The sequence below is a fragment of the Ranitomeya imitator genome, chromosome 1 (genome assembly GCF_032444005.1).
Source record: "Ranitomeya imitator isolate aRanImi1 chromosome 1, aRanImi1.pri, whole genome shotgun sequence".
NCBI classification, from domain to species: Eukaryota; Metazoa; Chordata; class Amphibia; order Anura; family Dendrobatidae; genus Ranitomeya; species Ranitomeya imitator.
In genome coordinates, this window is record NC_091282.1 from 1,117,751,278 (window position 1) to 1,117,776,839 (window position 25,562).

General features: G+C 41.1%; 1 protein-coding gene across 2 annotated transcripts in view; it reads left to right on the forward strand.

The window, feature by feature from the left end:
* The window catches only part of MSR1 (macrophage scavenger receptor 1), a 95,137-nt gene that overhangs the window by 23,298 nt on the left and 46,277 nt on the right, over positions 1-25,562 (forward strand). For both annotated transcript variants that reach the window (XM_069744423.1, XM_069744424.1), the window contains exons 4-6: positions 2,695-3,044; positions 8,482-8,668; positions 15,928-15,999. In XM_069744423.1, coding sequence (XP_069600524.1) covers positions 2,695-3,044; positions 8,482-8,668; positions 15,928-15,999 — 609 coding nt within the window. The remainder of the gene's footprint in view (positions 1-2,694; positions 3,045-8,481; positions 8,669-15,927; positions 16,000-25,562) is intronic.

The following is a 25,562-nucleotide window of genomic DNA, read 5'->3' on the forward strand; positions in this document are numbered from 1 at the left end:
TCCTGAGTACGCTTATACCCCATATATGCAGGTAAACCTTTGTTTGGGCTCATGGCAGAGCTTGGAAGGGAAGGAGCACCGTTTGACTTTTCAATGCAAAGTTGACTATAATTGAGATCAGATGCTATGTCGCTTTTGGAGAGCCCCTGCTGTGCCTAAACAGTGGAAACCACCCCAAGTGAAAGAATTTTGGAAAGTATATTCCCTAAGGAACTTATCAAGATATATGGTGAGCACTTTGAACCCCCAAGTGCTTCAGAGAAGTTTTATAATGTAGAGCCGCAAAAATAAAAATTCATATTTTTTTCACAAAAATTATGTTTTTGCCCCCAATTTTTTATTTTCCCAAGGGTAACAGGAGAGATTGGACTCTAAAAGTTATTGTGCAATTTTTCTTGAGTATGCTGATACCCAATATGTGGGGGTAAACCACTGTTTGGGTGCATGGCAGAGCTCGGAAAGGAAGGAGCACCGTCAATGCAAAATTAGCTGGAATTGAGTTCAGATGCCTTGTCATGTTTGTAGAGCCCCTGATGTGCCAAAAAAGTGGAAACCCCCCAATTCTAACTCCAACCCAAACCCCAACACACCCCTCACCCTAATCCCAACACTAACCAAAACCTTAACCACAAACCTAACCCTAACACACGTTTAACCCTAATTCCAACCCTAACCCTAATTCCAACCCTAATACTAATTCCAACCCTAACCCTAATTCCAACCCTAACCCTAATTCCAACCCTAATCCTAATTCCAACCCTAACCCTAATTCCAACCCTAACACTAATCCCAACCCTAACCCTAACTTTAGCCCCAACCCTAATCATAACTTTAGCCCCAACCCTAACCCTAACTTTAGCCCCAACCCTAACCCTAATGGGAAAATGGAAATGAATACTTTTTTTTTATTTTATTATTTTTCCCAGCTAAGGGGGTGATAAAGGGAGGTTTGATTTACATATTTATAGCGGGTTTTTATGTTTGGCAGCTGTTACACACTAAAATATGCTTTTTCATTGCAAAAAACAGATTGGGCATCTCCACATTTTGAAAGCTATAATTTTTCCATATTTTGGCCCACAGAGTCATGTGAGGTCTTCTTGTTTTTTGCAAGACGAGTTGATGTTTTTATTAGTACCATTTTCGGGCACATGACATTTTTTGATCGCTTTTTATTCCATTTTATTTGTAGTCAGAATGAACAAAAACCAGCAATTCCTGAATTTTTTTGGGGGGAGAGGGTGCTTACACCGTTCTGCATGTGGTAAAATTGGTAAGGCAGCTTCATTCTTCGGGTCAGTAAGATTACAGCAATACCTCACTTACATATTTTCTTTCCATATTTTGGCGCTTTTACACATTAAAAACTATTTCATAGAAAAAATAATTATTTTTGCATCACTTTATTCTGAGAGCTATAACCTATTTATTTTTCTGCTGATGGAGCTTAATGGTGGCTTATTTTTTACGAGACAATGTGATGTTTTCAGTGGTACCATTTTTATTTATACCCGACTTTTTGATCGCGTTTTATTGCACTTTTTGTTCGGCGGTATGATGATAAAACATTGTTTTTTCCCTCGTTTTTTATTTTTTTTACGGTGTTCACTAAAGGGGTTAATTAGTGGGACAGTTTTATAGAGCGGGTCATTACGGACATGGCGATATCAAATATATGTACTTTTATTGGTTCCTTTATTTACATAAATAAATGAATTTATTGGAAAAATATATATTTTTTTTCTTTATTTGGGCATTTTTTATAAAAATATTTTTAGCCATTATAATTTTTTTTAAAAATTTTATAACATTGTCCCAAGTTGGGACATCCCTGTGTCATGTCAGATCACTGATCTGACACTTTGCATAGCAATGTGTAAGATCAGCAATCTGACAGGCAGTGAAGGAGGCTTGCTGGTGCCTGTTCTCAGCAGGCACTCGCAAGCCATCTCCCTGCAGGACCCGGAAGGACCCTGTGGCCATCTTGGCACCGGGGGTCTCCATGGAGACCACTAGAACAACGCAATTGCATCACGTTGTTTCAGTGGGAGAGCGCAGGGAGCCCCCTCCCTGCGCGATGCTTCTTTATGCCACTGTCCCTACTGACAGCACTATCAGAGGGGTTAAATGCCCACTATCGGTGATAGCAGCGATCAAGAGCATCGCTGCAGGGTGTCAGCTGTCAGATACAGCTGACACCCACACACAGTCACCGCGGCGCTCACCTTGAGACCGCGGTGAACGCACCACCGAACTAGTACTGCTCGTGGCACAAATGCAGTTGCCCCAGAGCAGTACTAGTACGGCACATGTCACTAGGGGGTTAAAAACTTATGAAATGCTTATAATTGGGCTTCAGAAATTATAGAAATCTCTAAGGTAACGCTCACTAGTTCAGTATTTGGTGAATATTTATAAGCCAAAATCAGGAGTGGAACAATCAGAGGAAAAGTAATTGAAACACATCACCACTTCTGTATTTTTTCCTTATTCCTGATTTTGGCTTCCAAATACTGATGTAAAATACTGACCAAATACTGAACATGTGAATGTGGCCTTAATGATCTAAAAACACTGGAGGGTGAAATTTTGTGGAAACTGAAATTTGTGTCAATTTCAAAACATTTGTCCACGACTGTACAATGTAAAGTATAAAGTGTGCGTTATGTGCTTGTTTTGTCTCCTGCTTTGTAGGACATTCTGCTGTTTTTGAACAGAGTCAACAAAATGTACAAGAAAAAATTCATGGTGAAAAAAATAAGACTGAACTGGAGACAGAGAACAGACATCATTACACTCAGATGATAAAAGAGTTACAACAAAACCTCTCAAATTGCAAAGCACAAGCCTCACTAAACTCAGAAGAACTGAAAAACCTAAATGAAATGATGAATAATGCCGCTCTGCAGACTAAGAAAAACGAAGATCAAGTTCAAAATGTTCAAAATACGATCAAGCTCCTAACAGCGTCATTGGATGACAGCAAAGTAAAAATGCATGACATAAATATAACCATTTCTGAAAAGTTCTATTTCATTGAAGAGGTAAGTTAACTACACACAAAGCACTACAAGTGCCATAAAATATAGCAGCCATATGTCTTTCTCACATGAATTTTCACATCAGAAACTGAAAATTGGTTAACAATTGTGATCTGATGTCATTAATCTCAAGAGTTTAATTCAAGAACTTTGTAGAGTGTCTTGATTAATAAATATGCAATTTTCTTCTCCTGCTACGTCTGTCTCCTTGTTTACAGACTACACAGATGACGTAGCCTAATCCTATAATATTATTCACTATCATCGGTCCTCTACTTCTTGCTAATGCACAATTGGTCTGCAAGGAAAAAGTAGAGCACATTTGGAAGAGAGTGTTAGACCCGAAAAGGGTTTGATTGCAGTTTGCAACCAATGCAACACGTCTATATAGGAGCCTTGACAAAACATGGTTGGATATTACAAATGAAGACCATATGCAAAGTTACTTTATTTCTTAATTTAAGTGCATTAAATGCGATATAAAATAGACACAATATTGGACATTTAATAACTTAATGCGTATGACTATGCAAAGCTGGAAATATTGCAGGACTCAGTCACGTTATACGGTTACCAAATAAATGTACAAAGCTATTGATTTCCTACAAATGTGTCCATGCTAGAGAAGTTCCTCAAATGCTTCATCAGAAGCTTAAAGGGAAGGTCCCACAATTTTTTTTTGCATTAAAAATGATTGTTTATATAAACAATTATTTGTAATACAACATTAATTTTTTTACCTTTAATATCTTTTGTTATTACTAATTATTTTTTCAGCCACTGGGCGTCGCCATTTTGCTTTGCAGGAGTGTAAGTGTAGCTGCACGACACTTACACTCTGCAAATACGGCAGCTCTGGGCATAGACATCTGCGGTCGGATGCCGACCCCATACCTATCATTGAGCTGCTCCCTGCTGTGATCTGGCCACACCCCCTGGGCTGTCCTCACATCACAGCAGAGGCAGGAGATCAGCGCCATCTTTCTTGAGCTGTGATTGCTGTGTATCTGTGAGCTCCACGTGAGAGCGGCGATGTTGGAGGGGCAGCTCTATCTGTCTCCCCATTCACACCAGAGGGCATTCCCTGTCTCTTCTATGCTGTCTGCTGTGCTGGCTGTAATCTCTATCTAGAGAGGATGAAGTGCTGCTGGCTGATGTCGTTATGAGCGGCAGAGGTGAACGAGGGGGGAGGGGGAGGCTCTGTGCTGCTCCTGTCCTGCCTCTCACTGCAGCTCATTAGGACATTAGACAATGGTGTTTCTATTCCTGCACTGTGCTGAGCCATGTATCTAAACCTATTCTGTGTGATACTGTGCTAAGCCGTGTATCTAATCCTATAGTGTGCTGAGCCATGTATCTAAACCTATTCTGTGTGATACTGTGCTAAGCCGTGTATCTAATCCTATACTGTGATACTGACTGCTTACCCATGTATCTAATCCTATACTGTGTGATACTGTGCTGAGCCATGTATCTATTCCTACACTGTGTGATGCTGTCTGCTGAGCCATGTATCTAATCCTCTCCTGTGTGATACAGTCTGCCGACCCCGTGTATCTAATCCTATCCTGTGTGATACTGACTGCTGAGCTGTGTATCTAATCCTCTCCTGTGTGATAGTCTGCTGAGACGTGTATCTAAACCTCTCCTGTGTGATAGTCTGCTGAGCCGTGTATCTAATCTGCTCGTGTGATACTGTCTGCTGACCCGTGTATCTGAACCTATCCTGTGTGATACTGTCTATTGAGCCATGTATCTAATCCTCTCCTATGCACTCCTCTCTCTTCCGTTATGTGTGATTTATATGGCGATATTATGTGAGAACACTGGCGAGATAATGTGAGCTCTATATGGCGTCATTATGTGAGAAGTATATGGCGGTATTATGTGTGAAGTATATGGCGGTATTATGTGTGAAGTATATGGCGGTATTATGTGTGAAGTACAGTTAGGTCCTTATATATTTGGACAGAGACAACATTTTTCTAATTTTGGTTATAGACATTACCACAATGAATTTTAAACAAAACAATTCAGATGCAGTTGAAGTTCAGACTTTCAGCTTTCATTTGAGGGCATCCACATTAAAATTGGATGAAGGGTTTAGGAGTTTCAGCTCCTTAACACGTGCCACCCTGTTTTTAAAGGGACCAAAAGTAATTGGACAATTGACTCCAAGGCTATTTCATGGAAAGGTGTGGCCAATCCCTTTCTTATGTCATTCTCAATTAAGCAGATAAAAGGCCTGGAGTTGATTTGAGGTGTGGTACTTGCATTTGGAAGGTTTTGCTGTGAAGTAAACATGCAGTCAGAGGAGCTCTCCATGCAGGTGAAACAAGTCATCCTTAAGCTGCGAAAACAGAAAAAACCCATCCGAGAAATTGCTACAATATTAGGAGTGGCAAAATCTACAGTTTGGTACATCCTGAGAAAGAAAGAAAGCACTGGTGAACTCATCAATGCAAAAAACCTGGGCTCCCACGGAAGACAACAGTGGTGGATGATCGCAGAATAATCTCCATGGTGAAGAGAAACCCCTTCACAACAGCCAACCAAGTGACCAACACTCTCCGGGTGGTCGGCGTATCAATATCCAAATGTACCATAAAGAGAAGACTGCATGAAAGTAAATACAGAGGGTTCACTGCACGGTGCAAGCCACTCATAAGCATCAAGAGTAAAAAGGCTAGACTGGACTTTGCTAAAAAACATCTAAAAAAGCCAGCACAGTTCTGGAAGAACATTCTTTGGACAGATGAAACCAAGATCAACCTCTACCAGAATGATGGAAAGAGAAAAGTATGGTGAAGGCGTGGTACAGCTCATGATCCAAAGCATGCCCCATCATCTGTAAAACACGACGGAGGCAGTGTGATGGCTTGGGCATGCATGGCTGCCAGTGGCACTGGGTCACTAGTGTTTATTGATGATGTGACACAGGACAGAAGCAGCCGAATGAATTCTGAGGTATTCAGAGACATACTGTGTGCTCAGATCCAGCTAAGTTCAGCAAAACTGATTGTCCATTTGTAGTATGAAACGACGACCAATGACCCAAAACTGAAAGCCAAAGCAACCCAGGAGTTTATTAAAGCAAAGAAGTGGAATATTCTTGAATGGCCAAGTCAGTCACCTGATCTCAACCCAATTGAGCATGCATTTCACTTGTTAAAGACTAAACTTCAGACAGAAAGGCCCACAAACAAACAGCAACTGAAAACCACCGCAGTGAAGGCCTGGCAGAACATCAAAAAGGAGGAAACACAGCGTCTGGTGACGTCCATGAGTTCAAGACTTCAGGCAGTTATTGCCAACAAAGGGTTTTCAACCAAGTACTAAAAATGAACATTTTATTTAAAATTATTGAATATGTCCAATTACTTTTGGCCCCTTTAAAAACAGGTTGGCACATGTTAAGGAGCTGAAACTTCTAAACCCTTCATCTAATTTTAATGTGGATACCCTCAAATGAAAGCTGAAAGTCTGAACTTCAACTGCATCTGAATTGTTTTGCTTAAAATTTATTGTGGTAAGGACTATAACCAAAATTAGAAAAATGATGTCTCTGTCCAAATAAATATGGACCTAACTGTATATGGTGGTATTATGTGTGAAGTATATGGCGGTATTATGTGAGAACACTATGGCAGTATTATCTTCAGAAAGGGGATCCATTCTAGGGTGGTTCTGGCTGAGCACCTGCACATGGGTCTGGGGTAATAGAGGGGGCAGCATGACCTCCAGTTAGGTGCCTTCAGGGGAGGGCTGGTGAGGCAGCTGAAGAGAGGGGTCTCATTTTTATCATTACTATATGGCTACATTTCCCCCCAGCGTCACCCCGACTGCGCCTGTTGCCTCACTTTCACACATTGCCAGGACAGGAGCCGAGGAGGGGAATGGGGTCTTAGCATGCAATGTCTGCATCAGAACAGGCCATCAATCCACAGAAATGTTTCCTGGATTTCAGTGGAGCAGACAAGCAGACGGTCCATCCATGTGTGTAAAAGACAGCGCTCTATGTACAATCCCTGGCAGCTCAACACACAGAACAGAGTGCCTCCATACGCCAGCACACTGCTCTCCTGAAATACTCCGTGCTGCTTTCACCCTGCTCCCTCCACCATATATCTCCCAGAATCCTTGCTGCCTGCCATCCTCTGTGACTGTCTACTTGTCAGTATAAGGCTGGGATCACACATACAAGAGAGACGGCCGAGTCTCACAGGTGAAAACCCAGCTCTGGCACTCCAGAGCGGTGCGTGCAGCTCCATGTACTGCTGGGTTTTCACCTGCGAAACTCGGCCGTATCTAGCGTATGTGTGACCCCAGCCTTACTCTGCAGTCATCAACAAAATGGCTGCTCACTGGGTTCCTGAATATCATCTTCTCTTATTCCTTAGCAAACACCCAGAAGGGGAGGAGAGGAGACATCACACATGTCAGCAGACTCCGCCCATAATTACTGCAGTGCAGTAATGTGAGCTAGTTGTACACCAGGTTTTTGTCAAATTTCATTAGCTGCTCCCCCTAGTGTTTAAAAGTCTAAATGCCAAACATTTTAAAATTATTTTTCCTATTTTACTAAATTATAAACAAATGATAATATTTTTTAAGAAAATTTAAACATTAATTCTTTACATTTTTTCAATTGCTGAAAAAAAATTTTTTTGATGGCACCTTCCCTTTAAAGAGTAACTGTCATTTCAATTTTATTTCAGAAATCAATAGATAGGTAAGCATCTTTGTAATATGTCTTATTAAATCTGATTATTTTTCCTTCTATACTGTTCTTTCACTCTCAATTCATGGGTAAAATCTGTATCCAGTGAAGACAGACTTTCCCATTATTGAGATGGGAGATGACAGTTGGTGATTTAAAAATTCTATGAAAAAGAGAAGAGGGAGGAGCATTAGCCAGACACAGACATTCTGCTGCAAGTTCTCCTCAAACATCACTTACAGTTCTCCATAGAAGTTTATGAGCACTAACTGCCATTTCCTATTTCAGTAATTAGAAAATCTGTATTCAATGAAGATAGATTTTTCCTGTGATTTGAGAATTCAGTTAATGACTGATCAGTCCATAAGGAGAAAGAAGCAGATTTCTTGATTAAGATATATTACAAAGTTTCTTATTTTCATGTGTACTATAGATTTATGAAGAAATAAAAACAATGGTTACTGTTTAAAGAAGCGGGAACAGCTCAAAGTGAAACATAAAAACAAAACAAAAAAATGTAAAAAAACTGCAACTGGTGGACAAGGTTTTTCCAAAACCAGAAAATCCCTTTAAGGTTAAAATAACACGAGCCATTTTTGTGCACAAATTTTATTTAAAAAAATACAGCAAAAAATCACAAAAATCACATGTTGTTACTTCAACCTTTAAAAATTAATATTACCTTTTTAATATTTTCTACTTTTTTATTATTATTTAAAGGAAATTGGGCAACAGTACATGTATTTGCAGAATGCTTCCATAAATTTTACTAATGTAAATGAGAAATATATTATCCTGGAACAAGAAATGAAAGAAGAAGTGAAAATACTGAATCAAGTCACTAATGACCTCAAATTAAAAGACTGGGAACAGTCAATTACATTAAAAAACTTAACACTAACTCAAGGTAAGATTTTTAACACGCACAATCTGAGCAATAATAATGGTAAAAGCTTTTTTATTTCTTACTATAGAATATTGTTTTTTTGTAATAATAAGCTACTATACAATATTGTTCAAAAGAAGACTTACTAGTCACAGAAAGAGACCACAGAGCAGCGTCCATTATTACTACACTGTATAAGGAAAATAACCATCCAAAAGATCCATAGATTTACAGCAACTCTATCACCAGATTTCACAATACAAACTGCATATATTACTACTTAGATCTTTTAGATCTCATGAGGCTGGTGTACTTACCTTTCGATCCATGTCGGAATTGTAATCATAATGGTAATCGTAAAATTAAAGGGAACCTGTCACCTGAATTTGGCGGGATGGGTTTTTGGTCATATGGGCTGAGTTTTTGGGTGTTTGATTCACCCTTTCCTTACCTGCTGGCTGCATGCTGGCCACAATATTGGATTGAAGTTCATTCTATGTCCTCCGTAGTACACGCCTGCGCAAGGCAATCTTGCCGGATGGCAGATATCTGGTTACTCAATTTCTTAACCATAGCCTGTTGAAGCATTTCCTAATGTATAACCAAAAAAGGACTGATAATTTACTTTGACTATTCTTGAACATATATCTGAGATCAGTCCGGATCGGATACAGAGGTTGAATAACAGAGAATGCTTTGAATATCAGTATTGAGCACACCCATTGAATGAACATCATATAGCTTAGCTAGGTGAAGTTCTGATCAATTAAGTATTAAATTTATGGTTTCTTTCTATAATCATGAATAAAGCCTGTCAAACAATTTTAATAGCCTGGGAAACATCAGCCCCCAGCCGTCGGCTTTCCATCTACTGGTTATAACAATGGCGAAGGACCCCATACTGTTGTATTCATTTTCTTTTAATTTATTAACAAGTACTGCAAAAAAAACACACCCAAGCTAACCTTAGTTCTCAGCATCCAGGTGTTCCAGCAGCTGGAATCTCCAGTAACCTTAAAATGTTCCTTAAAGTTTCCTATGAGGCATCTAGGCCTTACAGCTGTCGGGAGACCCATCTGGTCTCATGGTAGCTTGAGTGCTGGACTGAGGAATACCGGAGTGCTGAGTGCTGGACTGAGGAATACCGGAATGCTGAGTGCTGGACTCATAGTCGTTCAACAGTTCAGCACTGGAACTTGCAGAGCAAGAGAAATAGCTGCTATGAACTTAGGTTACCTTGGTACCCGAAACCGAACTTTGGTTTGGTTCAGCAAGAAGCAGACAGCTGATTCCAAACAATGTAGGACAGATCTATCCAGCACTGATTCAAGGTTCAATAAACAAATTGCCATATATTAGATTCATTAAGCATCAATGGTTCAAAATGATAAATTTGTGAATCATGAGGGTTTGACAACCTACTGTCTCCTTCCCATTTATCCTGCAAACTGTGATCCCACAAATGCAGGTCCCTCTCCTTTCTATACCAGTCTCTCACTGTTAATTTGTTCTTAATCATTTATATTTGTATTTCATATGTAACCCTGTGTCATGTACAGCACTGTGGAATCGATGGTGCTCTAAAAATAAATAATAATAATGTATTACTTGGTGAGATCAATTTCTTTATAATCACTGTTTGCATGCTGCTTTAATATATACACTGTACATTGTAGTCACTGCTCACATGCAGCGGCTTTTTTTTTTTTTTTTTTTACAATTAACCATCTTATATTTCTTCATTTTTATGATGGTTTTATTTCTGTAATGTGATGATCCTGTGTATTTATTGTTTTTTTGACCATATATTTATGTTTATTTTTCTACTGTTATTTATTACTTTGATTGGACTGACCATTTATATTTATTTTTTTAATAACTATATTTTTGTGCAGTCATAACAGTATAGATAATACATTTCTTAGAATTTAGATTTTTTTATAATTTTTTTTTTCTTGTTTTTTTCCATATTTTATATATACAGCTCTGGCAAAAATTAAGAGACCACTGCAAAATTTTCAGTTTGTCTGATTTTCTCTTTATAGGTATATTTTTGAGTAAAATGTAAATTGTTCTTTTAGTCTATAAACTTCTGACAACATGTCTCAGAACTTCCAAGCAATAATTTTTGTATTTTTTGTCTGACAAAGAAAAATGGTCAAAATTAAATAAGAAAACCACAGGGCTTTCAGACCTCAAATAATGCAAAGAAAACAAGTTCATAATCATTTAGAAACAACAATACTAATGTTTTAACTCAGGAAGAGTTCAGAAATCAATATTTTGTGGAATAGCCATGATTTTTAACCACATCTTTCATGTATCTTGGCATGCTTTCCACCAGTTTTTCTTTTTTGAATCAGATATTTTTATTAAACCATCAAAATTGTACATAAACAATAAAAGGAATAGTTTGTTGTCAGCAATATACAAATACACAATACTTTTTTTGTTAGAAAACTTATTTAGTCCCAAACCAAACTCCCCCCCCCTTCCCCCCACCCTCTAGAGACCTGTCAAGAGTCGTCCCCCACTAAACTATCACATACAAAAGTACAAGAAGAGGAAGATGACTTGTCAAAAAATATTTCCATTGGGGCAAAAGGTCTTCAGATCACATTAATTCAAGCCACGGGCTCCACAACCTGTCAAAGAGGTCCATCTTGTTCCTCCTAACGTAGATACTCTTCTCCAAAGCAATGATATGGTCCACTTGCTTCATAAAGTCTCTCCTTGTTGGTGGCTCTTCCCTAATCCAGAATTTGGCGATCAACTTTCGCGCAATAAATAACAGTCTAGCTATAACCGTTTTATACAACTTATCAGTTATTACCTCCTCCACATAGCCCAAAACACATACCAGAGGATCCCGAGGCACAGTACAACTATATGCCAATCCCACTTTATTCAACACCACCACCCAAAAGGAGGACAGCCTAGGGCACTGCCACAACATATGAAGGATGCCCGCTTCGGACTGCGAGCATCTAGGGCATTCTGAATTAGGCCTCAATCCGGCTTTAAATAACATGTCCGGGGTTCTATAAGCCCTATGAATGACAAATAATTGTGACAGCCTACCAGGCTCGCTCATTGATATCTTGGGCACATAATCCAATACTGATTCCCATCGGTCATCATCAATCACCCCCAGGTCAGCCTCCCATTTCGCCCTTGCTCTAATAGGGTGCTCCGCCAGAAAAGAGAATAGAAGGAATTCATATATTCCCGAAATCACCCCCTTCGTGCCTCCCCCTACAAGGATAAAATCCAGCATAAGATCCACCTGGATTTCAACAGGTCCTCTCTTACACTGTGCCCGATACGCATGAGAAAGACGACGGTATTGATACATCTCAGAGTCCGGGAGTAAAAATTCTTCCTGCAATACCTCAAAGTCTCTAATTCTACCCTGATGTAAAATCTGGCCCATCCGAGAGATGCCTGCCTCCCTCCAAATATGAAATCCCTCCATCTGTCTAAACTCTTGTAGGACACAATTGTTCCAAATGGGTGAGAATCTAGTGAGTGCCCGTACACCCCTAATTCCTTTAACTTTATCCCACACCTTGTGAATGAGCTTTACAGTGCAAAATTTAGAACCTTTCTCACGGAAATGTCCCCCCTCTAGGCCCTCGCTCAACACCTTCGTCCCAATCAATGATCTCAGGCTGCAAGGTGCCCGCGTCCCACCTGACCCATCTCCCCATCCCTTGAAATGCTGACACTGTGAGGCCAAAAAATACAACTACGGATTGGGCAATGCCACCCCTCCCTCCGTCTTTGGTCTCTGTAGGGTTTCCTGTTTAAATCTGGGGCTCTTCCACCAGTTTATCACACTGCTTCTGGCGCAAAAATTTAACCAGTTCTTCTTTGATGGTTTGTGACTATCCATCATCCTCTTGATTACATTCCAGAGGTTTTCAATGGGGATTGGGTCTGGCGATTGGGCTGCCTATGACAGAGTTTTGATGTGGTGGTCTCTTAATTTTTGCCAGATCTGTACATTTGAAACTACTCTAAAGGGATAACTTTTTTGCCCACGATTGACACATTCAAACTGCAGAGGAAAATCCTTTTTAGCCAGGCAGTTCAGAAAGTTTTCCAGTTACAGTCTACAGACATTGATTCACATTTTTGTACCGCTGACTTTTCATTAATCTAATAAACATATTTTTTTAATTGAACCTTGGAATGAGTGTTGGATACATCTATCCTTTTATCAGAAGATTCACATCTGACAACATTGATTGTGATCCTTACTAGTGATGAGCGAGTATACGCCTTGCTCGGGTTTTCCAGAGCATGCTCGGGTGATCTCCGAGTATTTGTAACTGCTCGAAGATTTAGTTTTGTTGACGCAGCTGCACGATTTACAGCTGCTAGCCATCCTGAGTACATGTGGGGTTGCCTAGTTGCTAGGGAATCCCCACATGTATTCAGCCTGTCTAGCAGCCGTAAATCATGCTGATGCGTCAACAAAAACTAAATCTCCGTGCAATAACAAATACTCGGAAACCACCCAAGTGTGCTCGGCAAAACCCAAGCAATGAATTTACTCGCTCATCACTAATCCTTACATATCGCTCTTAATTGGATCATGCAAAATTAATGCTGCAAAGAAAATAGATACTTGAAGATTATTCTAGAGTAATCTGGAAAGGTCTCATTGTTCTGCCCAGTATTTGAATGAGGAAAGATAAATCAGTAGTGATTGTTTACAGATAACGAATCAGGTGATTAATGATACCGAAAACACAGGCAGCATGAATGAGGGAGAAGCTCTTTCAGTGCAGTCATGTGTCCAGAAATTCAGAGAATTTAAGGAGTTTAAGGCGGGAATCACACTAATATACATTTTTTTCATCTAAGAGAATCAGATCGGTTATGGTAATGACACTCTGATCAAACTCCGATCCGATTTTGATCCACGTGCCAGCTTGGTGTGATCTGACTCTCTCAGATGAGAGAATTGTAGCACAGTCATGGAGAAGATGGAGAACAAAATATCTCCATCTTCTTCATTCTGTGTGTCCGTGGAAATCAGACTACACTCACATGTCATCCGAGTACAGTTCGATAATTTCCACACACCCATTGACTTGAATGGCTGCGTGACATCCGATTTGCGCTGCGGATATCAGCATGCAGCAAATTTTGTTTCTCATGCTAAATAGTATGAGAAAGATAATGCTGATCTGCACTGCCCCATAGAATAACAGTGGCCTAAGTGCCATCCGACAAAACATCGCTTATCACTTGTCTAATGTACAGGTCCTTCTCAAAAAATTAGCATATAGTGTTAAATTTCATTATTTACCATAATGTAATGATTACAATTAAACTTTCATATATTATAGATTCATTATCCACCAACTGAAATTTGTCAGGTCTTTTATTGTTTTAATACTGATGATTTTGGCATACAACTCCTGATAACCCAAAAAACCTGTCTCAATAAATTAGCATATTTCACCCATCCAATCAAATAAAAGTGTTTTTTAATAACAAACAAAAAAAAACATCAAATAATAATGTTCAGTTATGCACTCAATACTTGGTCGGGAATCCTTTGGCAGAAATGACTGCTTCAATGCGGCGTGGCATGGAGGCAATCAGCCTGTGACACTGCTGAGATGTTATGGAGGCCCAGGATGCTTCAATAGCGGCCTTAAGCTCATCCAGAGTGTTGGGTCTTGCGTCTCTCAACTTTCTCTTCACAATATCCCACAGATTCTCTATGGGGTTCAGGTCAGGAGAGTTGGCAGGCCAATTGAGCACAGTAATACCATGGTCAGTAAACCATTTACCAGTGGTTTTGGCACTGTGAGCAGGTGCCAGGTCGTGCTGAAAAATGAAATCTTCATCTCCATAAAGCATTTCAGCCGATGGAAGCATGAAGTGCTCCAAAATCTCCTGATAGCTAGCTGCATTGACCCTGCCCTTGATGAAACACAGTGGACCAACACCAGCAGCTGACATGGCACCCCACACCATCACTAACTGTGGGTACTTGACACTGGACTTCAGGCATTTTGGCATTTCCTTCTCCCCAGTCTTCCTCCAGACTCTGGCACCTTGATTTCCGAATGACATGCAAAATTTGCTTTCATCAGAAAAAAGTACTTGGGACCACTTAGCAACAGTCCAGTGCTGCTTCTCTGTAGCCCAGGTCAGGCGCCTCTGCCGCTGTTTATGGTTCAAAAGTGGCTTTACCTGGGGAATGCGGCACCTGTAGCCCATTTCCTGCACACGCCTGTGCACGGTGGCTCTGGATGTTTCCACACCAGACTCAGTCCACTGCTTCCTCAGGTTCCCCAAGGTCTGGAATCGGTCCTTCTCCACAATCTTCCTCAGGGTCCGGTCTCCTCTTCTCGTTGTACAGCGTTTTCTGCCACATTGTTTCCTTCCAACAGACTTACCATTGAGGTGCCTTGATACAGCACTCTGGGAACAGCCTATTTGTTGAGAAATTTCTTTCTGGGTCTTACCCTCTTGCTTGAGGGTGTCAATGATGGCCTTCTTGACATCTGTCAGGTCGCTAGTCTTACCCATGATGGGGGTTTTGAGTAATGAACCAGGCAGGGAGTTTATAAAAGCCTCAGGTATCTTTTGCATGTGTTTAGAGTTAATTAGTTGATTCAGAAGATTAGGGTAATAGGTCGTTTAGAGAACCTTTTCTTGATATGCTAATTTATTGAGACAGGTTTTTTGGGTTATCAGGAGTTGTATGCCAAAATCATCAGTATTAAAACAATAAAAGACCTGACAAATTTCAGTTGGTGGATAATGAATCTATAATATATGAAAGTTTAATTGTAATCATTACATTATGGTAAATAATGAAATTTAACACTATATGCTAATTTTTTGAGAAGGACCTGTATACGTTCATGTGAGAGAACCCTAGAAACAAGCCAAGAACTGAGGAACGATCCAAACAGAGATAAAAAGTAGATGTTATAAAAGACAATGAGACAAAGACTCAAATTTGTCTAAAGATGATATCTATGGATATGCGCTTAACTCTTGAAGAGCTCCTAAGACTAGAACCAGTAGCTCAAGGTATGTGAAGGCTAAGCGTTAATATGTATGTAGTGCCTCATATGGGCCCATTTTGTCTTGCTGCAGACATTACTTAATTTTGATTCATATGTAATAAACAACATTTGTAATACTTGGAGAGTAGACAGTGGTGACCAGATTGTGGAACCTCTTCACTTTTCATTTGACATAGTTTTTATGCTCCTACAATGTGATTTCTGTGTTTTGTATTACAGGTCCTCCAGGACCAAAAGGAGACAAGGGCGACCGAGGCATAGCAGGAGCCACAGCAATGTATGGACTCAGAGGTACATTAGTAATCATTGTTTCTTACCATACTCTAGAAATGTGATGGCATTTATCATTTAAAATACTCACACCTACAATAGCATTAAGAGCTAAAAGAAAAGAAATAATATGCACAATAATTTTAAGAAACATACACAAAATGTGCAAAGTTCAACAAATGAAATAGTATATATAGTTTAATTTTTATTATTTCACAATATTTAAAAGATAATAAAGTAAACATTCAAAAGTCAGACATTAAAAATACTGTGGATAGGTGAGCAATGACACCAACCACCCAAGTAAGATATAGCACAAGTCAAGTAAAGAGATATATTACATAATATATATAGTCACAACATTGAGAACGGATAAAGATGCAAAGTGGTGTTAAAAGGAATCTGTCAGTGGGTTTTTGCTTTGTAATCTGAAGACAGCAGTAGATAGAGGCTGAAACACAGAATTCAGGGATGTGTCTCTTGTCAAAGTGCGTGCTGTTGTGTGAAGGATTTATGACTAAGAGGTTAACATTGATGGACTTCATTAGTCCAACACGCCCCCTCCTTTGATAGCAGCTCACTGTCTATGGACTTTGCACATGGTGAGTCGGGTGTGGGCGGGGCTAGCTTTTTCAGCTCTGCTTCAATCTAATTCTAAAAGCTCTGATTGTGTCAGAATTGCTACACCCAGTAATCTAAGTTATACATCGCTGGATTCAGCTTCTCTTTGCCTATATTATGCTGCTCTCAGATGATGTGGCAAAGACTGGTGACAGATTCCCTTTAAGGAAGCCTCACCTATCAAGGAATATGCGCCCAACATCAAAGCTTGGTGTTAAATGCTGTGCATTTTCCTTGATATGTGTGACTTCCATAAAGCCACAATGCATCTTTAGAACCACGTGACACCACCGCGTATTCGTTATTTTTTTCTTTATTGTTAGTCTCGTATTACCCTTCTTGAGCTCATATGTTTACTTGAGTATCCATTCTCAATACTGTAACTATGTATATATAACATGTAATATAAATCTTTATATGATCTGTGACACATCTTACTTGTGTGACTGGCATCATTGCCCGCCTATCCACAGTATTTTTAATGTCTAACTTTGTATGTTTATTTATATATATATATATATATATATATATATATATATATATATACTATGTAACATATATGGAACAATAAAAATAATATATATACTGTATATACATTTCCATATGATGAGCCTAGCACATTTTTTGTATTGGTGTCCATTTTTAAAATATTCAAAACGAAACAGATATATGATGTGAATGAGCTGGCCAATATCACATGAAAAAAGTAGAAATGTTCCCTGTGTGAATCACAGAAACCAATGATGCTGACAACGAGAGAATTTTTTATGTCGAGTCAGAAGTTCAAAAAGACATGCAAGTGACTTCCAGCCACGTGAAACTGAGAATGTACTACTATAGTTGCTAAATCCAGAATCCTTAGTGTGAATTTAATCATTACACCGTCTACATCAAAATATTCATCTTAATCATCATGGACCTATAGTTTACAGTATGTGTAGTCATTGTGAATGGTAAATTGGATCTACATGGAAGGTCATATTTTATCCCATACCTATGAATTTGTCAGAAAACTGTGTGCTCTCCGTGGAAAGCCATGGAGGACACAAATAGGAAAATGTGCCTGCATTAGTTATTGTCCTTCAGAGTCTCTGTATCAATGAAGAATTTATACACCTATAAAGCAGTAATAACTCAGTTTAAAGTAAGCAATAGAAAAACTGGTTACAAATGTCCTATTTGCATTATACACATTTTACTTCTCATTTTTAGTAGGTCCAGGTTCAACCTAAGGTGTGTGATCTGTGCAGTAACACAGAGAGCATCACCTATCACCACTGAAGGAGCCATGATGACTTGAGAACACCACTGTTACAGTTGTGCTCAAAAGTTTACATACCCCGGCGGAAGTTTTGCTTTCTTGGTCTTTTTTCAGATAATATGAATGATAACACCAAAACTTTTTCTACACTCATGGTTGGTGGTTGGGTAAAGCCATTTATTGTCAAACTACTGTGTTTTCTCTTTCTAAATCAAAATGGCAACCCAAATCATCCAAATGATCCTGATCAAAAGTTCACATACCCCATTTCTTAATAGAGTGTATTGCCCCCTCTAACATCCATGGCAGCTTGAAGTCTTGTATTGTAGTTATGGATGAGGTTCTTTATTTTCTCCTATGGTAAAACTGCCCACTCTTTTTGGCAAAAAGCCTCCAGTTCCTGTAAATTCTTCGGCTATAGGAATCAAATATTTATTTCTCACTACAACATACAAATACATTTATATAATTTATGCAATGTGATTTTTCTGGATTTTATTTTTGATATTATATCTCTCATTATTAAAATTAACCTACCCTTAAAATTATAGACTGTTCATGTCTTTGTCAGAGGGCAAACTTACAAAATCAGCAAGGGATCAAATACTTTCCTTCATTTCTAAAGGTGCTATTGACATTAAATTCTCACCAAATGTCGGTTACAGTCCATCTAATCCACACTAGTAAAGAAATACAGCCATAAATGTCCATAAATTAAATTATGTGTAATAATAAGAAATGACACAGGGAAAAAGTATTGAACATACTTTTTGAAATGTATTTAATACTTTTCATACAAGCCAGTATTGTTGATGACAGCTTCAAAACACCTCCTGTATGGAGAAACTAGTCGCATGCATTTCTCAGCTGTGGTTTTGGCACATTCTTCCACACAAACACTCTTCAAATCCTGAATGTCCCGTGTGCTCCTTCTATGAACTTTGAGCATTAGTTCCATTAATTTTCTATTGGATTCAGGTCAAGTGATGGGCTGAGCCATTCTAACAGCTTTATTTTTTTCTCTCTGAAACCAATTGAGTTTCCATGGTTGTGTGTTTAGGATCATTGTCTTGCTGTAATGTCCACCCTCATTTCATCTTCATAATCCTGGTAGATAGCAGCAATAATGTTTTGGTACATTAGTTCATTCATCCTTCCTTCAATTATATGAAAATTGCCAGTGCCGTATGATGAAAAACAGCCCAACACCATGATGGTCCCAACTTCAAACTTCACTGTTGGCAAGGTTGTTTTTAGGGTGATATGGCCTCCAAACATGGTGTGTTTTATGGCGTCCAAAGAGTTAAATTTTTGTCTCCTCTGACAAGACTGTATTCTCTCAGTATTTCAGAGGCTTGTCTAAATGTTGTTGAGCAAACTTTTAACATGCTTGAAGATGCTTTTTGTTCAGCATTGGAGTCTTGAGTGGTGAGTAGGGTTGAGCGAAACGGGTCGAACATTTTCAAAAGTCGCCGACTTTTGGCTAAGTCGGGGTTTCATGAAACCCGATCCGACCCCTGTGCGGGGTCGGCCATGCGGTACGCGACTTTCGCGCCAAAGTCGCGTTTCAATGACGCGAAAAGCGCCATTTCTCAGCCAATGAAGGTAAACGCAGAGTGTGGGCAGCGTGATGACATAGGTCCTGGTCCCCACCATCTTAGAGAAGGGCATTGCAGTGATTGGCTTGCTGTCTGCAACGTCACAGGGGCTATAAAGAGGCGTTCCCGCCGACCGCCATCTTACTGCTGCTGATCTGAGCTTAGGGAGAGGTTGCTGCCGCTTTGTCAGAAGCAGGGATAGCGTTAGGCAGGGTCCATTAACCACAAAACCGCTTGTGCTGCAGCGATTTGCACTGTCCAACACCACCCTCGGTGTGCAGGGACAGTGGAAGTTTTTTTTTTTTTTTTTTCCCCTCAGCGCTGTAGCTCATTGGGCTGCCCTAGAAGGCTCCCTGATAGCTGCATTGCTGTGTGTACGCCGCTGTGCAAACCAACTGCTTTTTTCAAAGCACAAATCCTCTTGTTCCTTCCTTTCTGCACAGCTATCTTTTTTGTTTGTCCACACTTTTTATTTCATTTGTGCATCAGTCCACTCCTTATTGCTGCCTGCCATACCTGGCTGAGATTACTGCAGGCAGGGAGATAGTAGCTGCCTGCCATACCTGGCTGAGATTACTGCAGGCAGGGAGATAGTAATTGTAGGACATTCCCTGTTTTTTTTTTTTTTTTTTTTGTGGTGGGAGATTAAGATTGGCAATTTGGCATTTCTGCTAGAGTGCCATCCCTGTGTGTGCCATCTCTCTCACATAGTGGGCCATAGAAAGCCTTTTCATTTTTCTGTATTTTTTTTTGTGGGGTGTATAAATTCTCCCTGATAAAAATACAGTGGGAGATTAATATTGGCCTTTGGGCTTGTGTGCCAGTCCTGAGTGTGCCATCTCTCTCACAAATAGTGGGCCATAGAAAGCCTATTTTATTTTTTTTGGGGTTTTATAAATTCTCCCTGAAAAAAAGGGAGATTAATATTGGCCTCTGGGCTTCTGTGCCAGTCCTGAGCGTGCCATCTGTGCCAGTCCTGAGCGTCCCATCTCTCTCACAAATAGTGGGCCATAGAAAGCCTATTTAATTTTTTTTTTGGTTTTATAAATTTTCCCTGAAAAAAGGGAGATTAACCCCTTCCCGACCCATGACGCCACGTAGGCGTCATGAAAGTCGGTGCCATTCCGACCCATGACGCCTATGCGGCGTCATGGAAAGATCGCGTCCCTGCAGATCGGGTGAAAGGGTTAACTCCCATTTCACCCGATCTGCAGGGACAGGGGGAGTGGTAGTTTAGCCCAGGGGGGGTGGCTTCACCCCCTCGTGGCTACGATCGCTCTGATTGGCTGTTGAAAGTGAAACTGCCAATCAGAGCGATTTGTAATATTTCACCCATTATAACGGGTGAAATATTACAATCCAGCCATGGCCGATGCTGAAATATCATCGGCCATGGCTGGAAATACTAGTGTGCCCCCACCCCACCCCTCCGATCGCTCCCCCACCCCCCCGATCTGGCCGGTACACTGCTCCGGCTCCCCTCCGTCCAGTGCTCCGCTCCCCCCCGTGCTCGTGTCCGCTCCCCCCGTGCTCCAATCACCCCCCCGTGCTCCAATCACCCCCCCGTGCTCCAATCACCCCCCCTGCACTCCGATCCACCCCCCCCCGTGCTCCGTTCCACCCCCCCGTGCTCCATTCCAGCCCCCCCGTGCTCCGTTCCACGCCCCCCGCGCTCCGTTCCACCCCTCCCGCGCTCCGATTCCCCCCCCCCGTGCTCCGATCCCCCCCCGTGGTCCCCCCCACCCTATCATACTTACCGATCCAGCCGTGGTCCCGTCCGTCTTCTCCCGGGCGCCGCCATCTTCCAAAATGGCGGGCGCATGCGCAGTGCGCCCGCCGAATCTGCCGGCCGGCAGATTCGTTCCAAAGTGCATTTTGATCACTGAGATAGATTATATCTCAGTGATCAAAATAAAAAAAATAATAAATGACCCCCCCCCCTTTGTCACCCCCATAGGTAGGGACAATAAAAAAATAAAGAATTTTTTTTTTTTCCACTAATGTTAGAATAGGGTTAGGGTTAGGGGTAGGGTTAGGGGTGGGGTTAGGGTTAGGGGTAGGGTTAGGGTTAGGGGTAGGGTTAGGGTTAAGGTTAGGGGTAGGGGTAGGGGTAGGGTTAGGGTTAGGGGTAGGGTTAGGGTTAGGGGTAGGGTTAGGGTTAGGGCTAGGGTTAGGGTTAGGAATGTGCACATGTATTCTGGTCCTCTGCGGATTTTTCCGCTGCGGATTTGATAAATCCGCAGTGCTAAACCGCTGCGGATTTATGGCGGATTTACCGCGCTTTTTTCTGCGCATTTCACTGCGGTTTTACAATTGCGATTTTCTATTGGAGCAGTTGTAAAACCGCTGCGGAATCCGCACAAAGAAGTGACATGCTGCGGAATGTAAACCGCTGCGTTTCCGTGCAGTTTTTCCGCAGCATGTGTACAGCGATTTTTGTTTCCCATAGGTTTACATTGAACTGTACTTTCATGGGAAACTGCTGCGGATCCGCAGCGTGTGCACATACCTTTAGAATTAGGCTATGTGCACACGGTGCGGATTTGGCTGCGGATTCGCAGCAGTGTTCCATCAGGTTTACAGTACCATGTAAACATATGGAAACCAAATCCGCTGTGCCCATGGTGCGGAAAATACCGCGCGGGAACGCTGCGTTGTATTTTCCGCAGCATGTCAATTCTTTGTGCGGATTCCGCAGCGTTTTACACCTGTTCCTCAATAGGAATCCGCAGGTGAAATCCGCACAAAAAACACTGGAAATCCGCGGAAAATCCGCAGGTAAAACGCAGTGCCTTTTACCCGCGGATTTTTCAAAAATGGTGCGAAAATATCTCACACGAATCCGCAACGTGGGCACATAGCCTTAGGGTTAGGGTTGGAATTAGGGTTGTGGTTATGGTTAGGGGTGTGTTGGGGTTAGGGTTGTGGTTAGGGGTGTGTTGCAGTTAGGGTTGTGTTTAGGGTTATGGCTACAGTTGGGATTAGGGTTAGGGGTGTGTTGGGGTTAGTGTTGGAGGTAGAATTGAGGGGTTACCACTGTTTAGGCACATCAGGGGTCTCCAAACGCAACATGGCGCCACCATTGATTCCAGCCAATCTCGTATTCAAAAAGTCAAATGGTGCTCCCTCACTTCCGAGCCCTGACGTGTGCCCAAACAGTGGTTTACCCCCACATATGGGGTACCAGCATACTCAGGACAAACTGCGCAACAATTACTGGGGTCCAATTTCTCCTGTTACCCTTGTGAATCTAAAAAAATGCTTGCTAAAACATAATTTTTGAGGAAAGAAAAATGATTTTTTATTTTCACGGCTCTGCGTTGTAAACGTCTGTGAAGCACTTGGGGGTTCAAAGTGCTCACCACATATCTAGATAAGTTCCTTGGGGGGTCTAGTTTCTAAAATGGGGTCACTTGTGGGGGGTCTCAACTGTTTAGGCACACCAGGGGCTCTGCAAACGCAACGTGACACCCGCAGACCATTCCATCAAAGTCTGCATTTCAAAAGCCACTACTTCCCTTCTGAGCCCCGACGTGTGCCCAAACAGTGGTTTACCCCCACATATGGGGTATCAGCGTACTCAGGAGAAACTGGACAACAACTTTTGGGGTCCAATTTCTCCTTTAACCCTTGGGAAAATAAAAAATTCTGGGCTAAATAATTATTTTTGAGGAAAGAAAACGTATTTATTATTTTCACGGCTCTGCATTATAAACTTCTATGAAGCACTTGGGGGTTCAAAGTGCTCACCACACATCTAGATAAGTTCCTTTCAGGGTCTAGTTTCCAAAATGGGGTCACTTGTGGGGGGTTTCTACTGTTTAGGCACATCAGGGGCTCTGCAAACGCAACGTGACGCCCGCAGAGCATTCCATCAAAGTCTGCATTTCAAAACGTCACTACTTCAATTCCAAGCCCCGGCATGTGCCCAAACAGTAGTTTACCCCCACATATGGGGTATCACCGTACTCAGGAGAAACTGGACAACAACTTTTGGGGTCAAATTTCTCCTGTTACCCTTGGGAAAATTAAAAAATTCTGGGCTAAATAATTATTTTTGAGGAAAGAAAACGTATTTATTATTTTCACGGCTCTGCATTATAAACTTCTATGAAGCACTTGGGGGTTCAAAGTGCTCACCACACATCTAGATAAGTTCCTTTGGGGGTCTAGTTTCCAAAATGGGGTCACTTGTGGGGGGTTTCTACTGTTAAGCCACATCAGGGGCTCTGCAAACGCAACGTGATGCCCACAGAGCATTCCATCAAAGTCTGCATTTCAAAACGTCACTACTTCACTTCCGAGCCCCGGCATGTGCCCAAACAGTGATTTACCCCCACATATGGGGTATCAGCGTACTCAGGAGAAACTGGACAACAACTTTTGGGGTCAAATTTCTCCTATTACCCTTGGGAAAATAAAAAATTGCAGGCTAAAAGATCATTTTTGAGAAAATATTTTTTTTTTTTATTTTCATGGCTCTGCGTTATAAACTTCTGTGAAGCACTTGGGGGTTCAAAGTCCTCACCACACATCTAGATTAGTTCCTTTGGGGGTCTAGTTTCCAAAATGGTGTCATTTCTGGGGAATCTCCAATGTTTAAGCACACAGGGGCTCTCCAAACGTGACATGGTGTCCGCTAATGATTGGAGCTAATTTTCCATTTAAAAAGCCAAATGGCGTGCCATCCCTTCCGAGCCCTGCCGTGCGCCCAAACAGTGGTTTACCCCCACATATGGGGTATCAGCGTACTCAGGACAAACTGGACAACAATATTTGGGGTCCAATTTCTCCCATTATCCTTGGCAAAATAGGAAATTCCAGGCTAAAAAATCATTTTTGAGGAAAGAAAAATTATTTTTTATTTTCATGGCTCTGCGTTATAAACTTCTGTGAAGCACCTGGGGGTTTAAAGTGCTCAATATGCATCTAGATAAGTTCCTTGGGGGGTCTAGTTTCCAAAATGGGGTCACTTGTGGGGGAGCTCCAATGTTTAGGCACACAGGGGGCTCTCCAAACGCGACATGGTGTCCGCTAACAATTGGAGCTAATTTTCCATTCAAAAAGTCAAATGGCGCGCCTTCCCTTCCGAGCCCTGCCGTGTGCCCAAACAGTGGTTTACCCCCACATATGAGGTATCGGCGTACTCGGGAGAAATTGCCCAACAAATTTTATGATCCATTTTATCCTACTGCCCATGTGAAAATGAAAAAATTGAGGCGAAAATAATTTTTTTGTGAAAAAAAAGTACTTTTTCATTTTTACTGATCAATTTGTGAAGCACCTGAGGGTTTAAAGTGCTCACTAGGCATCTAAATAAGTTCCTTGGGGGGTCTAGTTTCCAAAATGGGGTCACTTGTGGGGGAGCGCCAATGTTTAGGCACACAGGAGCTATCCAAACGCGACATGGTGTCCGCTAACGATGGAAATAATTTTTCATTCAAAAAGTCAAATGGCGCTCCTTCCCTTCCGAGCCTTACCATGTGCCCAAACAGTGGTTTACCCCCACATGTGAGGTATTGGTGTACTCAGGAGAAATTGCCCAACACATTTTACGATCCATTTTATCCTGTTGCCCATGTGAAAATGAAAAAATTGAGGCTAAAAGAATTTTTTTGTGAAAAAAAAGTACTTTTTCATTTTTACGGATCAATTTGTGAAGCACCTGGGGGTTCAAAGTGCTCACTATGCATCTAGATAAGTTCCTTGGGGCGTCTAGTTTCCAAAATGGGGTCACTTGTGGGGGAGCTCCAATTTTTAGGCACACGGGGGCTCTCCAAACGTGACATGGTGTCCGCTAAAGAGTGGAGCCAATTTTTGATTCAAAAAGTCAAATGGCGCTCCTTCCCTTCCAAGCCCTGCCGTGCGCCCAAACAGTGGTTTACCCCCACATATGAGGTATCAGCGTACTCAGGACAAATTGGACAACAACTTTCGTGGTTCAGTTTCTCCTTTTACCATTGGGAAAATAAAAAAATTGTTGCTAAAAGATAATTTTTGTGACTAAAAAGTTAAATGTTCATTTTTTCCTTCCATGTTGCTTCTGCTGCTGTGAAGCACCTGAAGGGTTAATAAACTTCTTGAATGTGGTTTTGAGTACCTTG